At 38.3% G+C, this 8437-nt stretch overlaps 1 protein-coding gene across 2 annotated transcripts; it reads right to left on the bottom strand.

The window, feature by feature from the left end:
- LOC129899302 (F-box/LRR-repeat protein 12) lies at positions 1 to 4632 on the bottom strand. Of its 2 annotated transcripts, XM_055974215.1 has the most exons (3): positions 4474 to 4632; positions 4285 to 4358; positions 1 to 2002 (listed from the first exon to the last, which is right to left on the bottom strand). In XM_055974215.1, the coding sequence occupies exon 3, from the start codon at positions 1598 to 1600 to the stop codon at positions 428 to 430; it is 1173 nt and encodes a 390-aa protein (XP_055830190.1). In that variant the 5' UTR covers positions 1601 to 2002; positions 4285 to 4358; positions 4474 to 4632; the 3' UTR covers positions 1 to 427. The 2 variants fall into 2 exon arrangements, with proteins under 2 accessions (XP_055830190.1, XP_055830189.1); XM_055974214.1 differs by lacking the exon at positions 4285 to 4358.
- Between the last annotated feature and the right edge of the window lie 3805 nt (positions 4633 to 8437).

Raw genomic sequence — 8437 nt, 5'->3', positions numbered from 1 at the left:
AACAATCCTTCCATTATTATGTATCAAATAATTGTTCTGCAATGTAGCCTACAGGTCACATGAAGAGTAAAAAGTATGAATGGGTGTGGGGGAAATGAACAATTAATTGTAACTATTTCACTGCATATAGATGCATTAATACAACCACTTTTTTCTAATAGGAGAAAAAACATTACAAGAAATTATACACATACATATTGATACTTGTGTGCAGTGGGCACTGGGCACAACTGTTGTGCATTTCCATTAAAGAGTTGGACGGGGAAACGATGTTTCCAGTGGTGGACGAGTGAGTAACGCGTTAATTACAGGGCATCCCAATTGGATGGGATTGACTGGGGTGACAGTTTTTTCCTTCCGAGTCAGTAAAATCAGAATGTTTTCTGATACCCGATAGCTTACAAACTTTGAAGATTATAGCCACCTATTAAAACCTGAAGGCTCCACGAGGGCAAATACACATTACTTCTTCTTCTTTGACCTCTACATTTCCTCTTGCAAGTTTAAAAATTTCCAATGCTACAACACTGATCTGAGAACATCTGGTGACATAAAGAATCGAGAGACGTTTGCATCCGGTTCTTAAAGCTTGCAATCCACGGTCACAAAGATTTCTACACCGATTCAAATGTAGCGTTTTCAAGTTATGACAATGTGATGCAATAGATTCCCAACCTGCTATCGTTACCCCATGACATATTGCTAAGTTCCATTCCTGAAGCGATGGACAACCCTTTGCTATTGTCATGATACAATCATCGCCAATCGTTCTGCTGGAACGGAAATTCAACACTCTTAACTTTGCAGCAAATCCGATGCTAATAGCTACCAGACCATCCACACGAGTGCACCAGGTCAAGTTAGACACACTCAAGTATTCAATACCACCTCCACTTAGGATACTCCGTATTCCATTAGGTTCAAGCCTACAAGAATCGGCTTCCAAATAAGTCAGAGTTTGAGAACATTCTTGAAAGCCAGCACCAGTTAGATTTCTACAGTAGGATATCCTGATTGCTCTAAGATGACGGCAGTTTTGTGAAATAGCTCTTACGCCATAATCAGAGATTCGAGAGCAATATGAGAGATTCAGATCTTCTAATGCTAGGCAAGAATTAGATAAGGCCTCTAACCCATAATCTGTAATATTACACCGGTAAAGACTTAGTATTACCAACGAAGAGCAGCCAGATGCCAAGAAGGAAAGACCGCTATCAGTTATACTAAAACAGCAGTCTAGATGAAGACTTTTCAATTTCAAGCCATGACGTGGTAACAAAGCCAAACTCGAATCTGGAAGCTCAGTGCATCCGGACAGGGACAATGATTCTAGGTTCTGGAAACGGTTCAGAAGCCTAGATAATTGGAATGAACTGATTTGAGTGTTATTTTGAGATAATGAGGAGATATTAAGCATAGTGAAAGAGCATTGGAACTGTAAAGATCTTCTATTTAGATTTTCAATTCGAAGCCAACGATGACATGTTAAGCCAAATGATTGACGGGCAGATCCACAGTCAAGGTGTTGAAAAATAAAGAGTAAACAATCGTCTGGAAGCTGCATGATATGTCCAGAGAAGTCATCTGATGAATTATCCATTTCTACCAAGTTAACACTCCAGCAGGGTGTTAAGCTCGATAATTCACAATAAATTTGTTTTTTGGTAAGGACTTCACAGTAATTTTATTAAAAGACGGACTAGTTAAAAGACAATCTAGAGGCTACAAGAGGTAGACGACTTGAAATAAGAAAGAGCGAGTCTTCAAACGCATGACCTATGAGATCACTGACTTATGGCAAAGAAATCTGGTTTTTGAACTATGAAGTCCCCTAAGAAGTAGAAAGTAGGAACTAGGAAGAAGGTTTACTTGTCAACCAGAGTAAAATGTCAACGGACCCAATGGTCAGTTTTATCTATACTTTTTACCGTATTTGGGACCAATACCAATAGAGAAATGATTGGAGGATGTTAATTCGAGAGATTAGCAGCACAAACCAACACTGCAAAGAATAAGGAAAATCGCATATTAGTTGACATTATACAGCATTGAGCATACCATACATGAATATCTCGACTTTTGTTTATAGTTAACTGTTTTCAAGCATTATGAAATTAACAAAGGTAAATTGTAAGCTCATCAATATGTTGTAAGATGCTTCATGCATGCATATGTCCACTTCAATAGATTATACCGACCTACATCAAAAGATGCAAGAAAAAACTAAAGGAATTGAAAAAATCCCTTAATGAAAGCTACTTAATTGGCCTCCATGCATACCAATGTGTAGCTAGACAATAAAACCATCGGGAGCTATTTCCTTAGAAATATACCATGGACATCTTAGTGAGGATTACAAAATATTTACAAGACTGATATGTATGTTTAGCTTCATCTCCATGCATATCAATGTGTAGCTAGACAATAAAACCATCGGGAGCTATTTCCTTAGAAATATACCAAGGACATCTTAGTGAGGATTACAAAATATTTACAAGACTGATATGTATGCTTAGCTTCATCTCGAGCCCTGATTATTTGGACATAGATAAGTATCCAACATTTTGTGAAGTCTTGAAATGTCCCAACTACGATAGTAGCGTTACACTGTTACTTGGGATTATAAGCCACATGAATAAACATGCATCTATGGTGTTACAAACAATGCCTCAACCAGGAAGAGATGTACAATTCGTCTTGTAAAATGATCTTCAAAAGCACTAACCATCCTGCAGACACACTTGCTAACAGCTTGTATAAAAATCTCTCCTAAGGGGTTGTTTGGTTCAAACCCAGGATATAATCCTGGGAGTATAACATGGATAATCAACCCACCTTTTATATGGGATAAGTTATACTAAGATTTTGGTATAAATAATACTGATTTTAGCTAATACCTCCAACCAAATACCACATAAATTTAATCAAAAAATTTATTCCGGGATAACCCATCAATTCCTTGGACCAAATGTCCTTTAAGAGGTAGGATGAGGGGTCAAAGTCCTAGCATGTATGCAATAGCTTCAAGGGTAAGAATATGTCTAAGGAGGCATATTTTGAAGGGTTTCATTATACCATAAGAAAATCAAAGTAGAACCTGATACATAGGTAAAAGGAAAATCAAGTTCGAAGTAAGCTCAACACATAAGGAGCAGCAATAGATGTCCCAGCAGAGTGCCTTTATACCCGTTCTAACTTGAACTTTCTTTTGTAATTACAGATAGCTTTCCCCCCTTGCGCCAATTAGTCAACATTTTGGTTTTAGATATTCTAAGAGTAAGATACAACAACTCTTGAATGACCTTGGCATAGCAAGGAATTCTAACAAGGGGTTAAAAAAAATGCAAGGATGACACACCTGAGATTAAAATGTGTGACCTAAATCAGTTTTTGGGCAATCTTTGAAGCTAGACTAGAATCTTCCTCATGTCAATGGAACTCAACAATTGACATATATGTATGCAAAACCATTTGCTTTTACTCTATTTTCCTAGCATAATTTTCCGAGAAATTAGGATAGGAGGTTAGTTAGTTAGTTGAGCCTTGTCTCATTTATTCCTCTTTACTATTGTATTACTCTTGTGGTTTCTTTGTCCCATTCATAGGTCCGAGATCAACATCTATGAATTGAAAGGTCCGAATGATCATCCTTTGAGTTTGGTTATTATTTGTGGGTTTTTTATACACTTTGATTATTGTGGTATCTTGTTATGACTATTGTTTAGGATGATTTGTCAGGCTGTCCGTGGTATTTTGCCATGTATGTCTTCATTTCCGTTATTTTTGCCTATACTACTTTGGACTGTTTTTTTCTTGAATCAAAAGTCTATCGAAAACAGACTCTTTCCCTCTAAGTTAGTGGTAAGGCATGTGTATACTACCCTCTCCAAACCCTATTTTGTGGGATTACACTGGTTATGTTGTTGTTGTAATTTTCTGACAAATGAGATTCAATTGAAATGCATCCACCTAGCTCCACGACTCCGTTCCTGGCCTGAATCGTGGGTGAGCACTAAAATATAACATTGCAGATTTAGATAATTTGAATCAAATAGATAACACAGTACACCTAAAGTTTGCAATTGTTCTTCACATTGACAATTAGAATTAAACTACATAAAATCCAGTATATTAATTAGCTGAAAAAAGTGAAAATATAGAGCATTTTCCTCTACAAAAAACTGTTCTGGAATTGTTCAATCCTCAACTTACACATGAAAACTCCAAGAAAAAAAAACAAATAATTGATTCAAAAAATAATATTGAATTTAGTGGTTTTTTTACCTATTTATCTGCCGAAAAACACTAGTGTTCAATTGAACTCATCGTAGATATGCTACATCTACCAAATCTGGGTTCTATAAAACTACAATTCCATTAAAATCCCATAAAAAATACACAAAATTTATCAACTTAGGGAAAAGAAAGGTGTTACCAGCCTTTAGAAAAAAAATAAAAAACCAAAGGCCATACCTGAGAGAAAATGGAAGAAGATGAAGTACAGAGGATTAGAGAGAAGAAGATAAGAAATTGGAACTACTTTTAATCACTCACATCGGCATCGGAATTTATAACAGCTTGTTTGGATGTAATGCAAATGTCACACGTCTTATTGGTACGGTGTGGATGATGGGGAACTTTGTTTTAGAAAAGTTGTGTGATTAAAAAATATCAAAAAATGTGTTATTTCACATTTTTTTTTGTTGGTAAAATACGAGATTTTATATTACTAAGTTAAAGTAGTCTGGTACATAGCAGTTGATGGGACATCCCCATAAATAATGTTTGGTCCGTGATATGACTTGAAAAGAGTCTGTTAGTACATGCCGAATTTTTAACAAAGAAAAGTTCCTTCAATGTCTGCTCGTGGTGCATCCCTAACACACATTGGTGGAACTTCAAAAACTGTTGTCTTCCTGCTCTGGCTCCCTTCTCTAGCTCCCTCCTTGGCTAACACATCCGCTGCTCTGTTCTGCTCCCTGAATACATGCTGCAGTAGCGGACTCCCCAATTCTTCCATCAGCAATCTGCAGTCAGAGATTATATTAGCATAAGGTAGAAGGCCATTTAAGATCATGTCTATGGCTACCGTAGAGTCTGTATTGATTTCCAGGGGTGTTAATCCTTTTTCCTTTGCTATTTTTAGGCCATAAAGTATGGCTTGCAGCTCAGCATGGGTGGCTGTTGTATGGGCGATTTTCTTCTTGAATCCCCATATCCATTCTCCCTTATGGTTTCTAAAGACCACTCATATTCCTCCCTCCCTAAGAAAATTTCGTAGGGGAAACCCATCTGACTTGAGCAGTTACACTAGCATCTTTCTTAAGAGTTTCAGTGCCTACTAACAATTGGTATTCAGTAGAAGCTTTAATGACATGATTAGCGCTAGCCTTGTGTTTATTCTTATTGAAAACATTATCGTTTCTACTGATCCAAATGTTCCATAAGCTGAACAGAATCACAGAGTCCTAGGGAACCCATTGGCTGGAGGGTTTATTCCTGGTGGACTTAAGGGTGGTAGTCCAATTGTAAGCATTGATGGAGGATGTATCAAGCCGAGTCAAGGGTTTGCTCCTCAGGAATAGATCATGACAGTAGCTAGTGGCTTTAGGACATTGGAAGAAGATATGGCTAATGTCCTCTATGGGATTATTGTAGAAAGTGCAGCTAGGATCGATGTTGATATCTATGCTAGTGGTTGGTGGGCAGCTTGTGATGGTGGAGCATTCAAAGGAAGGTTTTAATTTTGTTAGAAACCTTCTGCTTCCAAATCCAGTTAAAGTCTTTCTAGATAGAAGGGTTAGGGTGACTCACATTCATGGCAATTGCATGATAGACACTCTTAGTGGTGAAATGACCTTTATGGGAGGGGCCCTAAATGAACATATCATCTTTGGTATGACAAAGATGAGGAAGGTTGTATATAATTGAGTGGATGATGTTCTCAGTGATTCGAATGGAGAGAGTGTCAACGTGTCATTCATTGTTGTAATAAATGACATCTAGTTTGATAGGCGCTTCCTCTTTATTGAGGGGACAATGCACCAGGCCCCTAATGGGTCCTAGGTTGGGGATCAAAGTGTCCTCAAAGAATCTGACCTTGTTTCCTTTGTTGGGGATCCATTTGGCGTTTTTGGTGCAAATGGTCCAACCTTGGGAGATGCATTTCCAAGTTCTGAATTTGGCTTTGCTTTATTCAAGGTTGATCTTCTTGTGGAAGTATTTGTGGTACAAGGTTTTTGCTCAAAGAGATGAGGGTTGTTTGAAGGCTCTCCATACTAGACCTGTGTGTAGGGCTTTGTTTTTTATTTCACTCTTCTGGATGCCTAGTCCTCCCTCTTTCCTATTGCTAGTGACCTTATCCTATCCTATCAAGTGTAACTTCTTCTTTTCAAGGGTAGTACCCCATATGAAGTTCCTTTGAATTATATTAATAGTCTGGATGGTCTTAGCAGGGAGCTGAATGAATTGTATGACATGGGAAGGAATGGTTCCAAGGGAAGCTTTGGTGAGGATGGTTCTGCCAGCCATGGTGAGGAGCTTTGCTTTCTATCCATTTAGTTTCTTTTGCATGTTTTCTATGATGAATTGGAAGTCACCATTGACTGATCTGGAGTGGAAGATAGGAAAACCAAGATATTTACCAAAGAAAGTACTGCTTTCAATACTAAGCATAGTAGAGTAAGTGCTGACATTGGTGGAACTATAGTTCTTGGAGAAAATAACTTTTGATTTGCCAAAGTTGAACTTTTGACCAGAGTCATAGCAGAACTTGTCTAGGAGGATAAAGCTATTAGAGTAGCTTTGGGTGGAGGCAGTGAAGAAGAGGGTGAGGTCATCAGTAAAGAAGAGGTGAGAGATTTTTGGTCCAGGAGTGAAGATGGAGATGGGGTTCCATGCCTTGTTGGCTACAGCTCTGTCAATGTCAATGTTTCTGGAGAGCCTCTCCATACAAATGATGAAAATGTAGAGGGAAATGGGATCACCCTGTCTTCCATGCAGATGATGAAAATGTAGGGGAAAATAGGATCACCCTGTCTGACACCTCTAGAGGGATAGAAATAGTCTATTTTTGACTCATTGATGAGGACAGAAATGAAGGAGGTGGAGATACAATACATGATAAGCTTGGTCAGATTGGTAGGAAAGTTGAAGAACTCTAGAGAGTCTCTGATGAAGGACCATTCTAACCTGTCAAAGGCTTTTTTTAAGTCAATCTTAAGGATCATGCTAACATTGGTGCCTTTCATCTTGTTGAAGTGGGAGATGTATTCCTAAACAATGATTGCATTGTTAGAGCCCCTTCTACCAGAGATAAAACCGGCCTAGCTAGGGCCTATGTTTTTGTTGAGGTATGGTTTGATTCTATTAGCTATGATTTTGGTGACAATTTTATAACTAGTGTTGCACATTTCAATATGTGTGAAGTTTTTTAGCATAGAAGCATTTTGGCATTTGGGGATGAGGCAAAGAAGGGTTTTGTTCATTTGGGGGTCCATCCTGCTATGCCTAAAGGTGTGCTTACAAAATTCAATCACTTGCTTCTGAACAATACTCCAATACTTCTGGTAGAAGAGGGGGTGAAGGCCATCTGGTCTAGGGGCTTTGGAAGGTTTGAAACTTCTGATAGCCAAAATGATTTCAGACTCCCTGATAGGACTATCGAGGATTATTCTCTCCTTAATACTAATGCAGTTGAGGTCATGAGAAGTCCTATTCCTATTGCTAGGAGAAGAGTGGTGCTCAATCTCATAAAGATTGGAATATAATTAACACACATGAGACTTAATGATGGCAGGATCCTGAATCTAGTTGCCAGCTCCATCTTGGAGGGCATTGATCATGTTCCTACTCCTCCTATTGATAGTAGAGGCATGGAAAACCTAGTATTTGAGTCACCTTGGTTAAGCCAGTTAATTCTGGATTTGATTTTCTAGAAATCTTCTTCTAGCTTAAGCAAGAAGTCTACTTAACAACAGGGTCAGTTTCAAGGTTGTGCAGGAAGGAGCTGGTGGGGTAGTTGGGTGATTTTTGGATACCCCTAATTCTGGCAGTTAGCTTTTTCATCTTATGAAAGATATTGTCATTCTTGTTCCAAAAAATTACCTTGTCTTGAAAGATTTCGATAGACACCTTTGAGGAGTTGGACGGGCCAAAGGAGCTTTCAATAAGGCTAGTGAAGGTTGGATGCCCACACCACATGGGCTTAAAGATAAATAGCCTATGGCATTGTTGGGCCTCTTATTACTAATACAAACAAGAAGGAGAGAGTGATCAAAGTGAGTGCGTGGAGGTAGGTAACAGGTCTTAGGGTACCTCGAGATCCAAGAGTCATTAGCCATGCACTTTTCCAATCTTTCCAAGATGAGATCTTTTTTGGACTTGTATCTTTTATTGGACTAGGTCTATTTGCTCCTTTTAAACCCTAAATCTATCA

Source organism: Solanum dulcamara, chromosome 8 (genome assembly GCF_947179165.1).
Source record: "Solanum dulcamara chromosome 8, daSolDulc1.2, whole genome shotgun sequence".
In the NCBI taxonomy this organism is placed as follows: Eukaryota; Viridiplantae; Streptophyta; class Magnoliopsida; order Solanales; family Solanaceae; genus Solanum; species Solanum dulcamara.
Note: the sequence above shows the minus strand (reverse complement) of the source record. Positions and strands in the feature narration are given on the sequence as shown.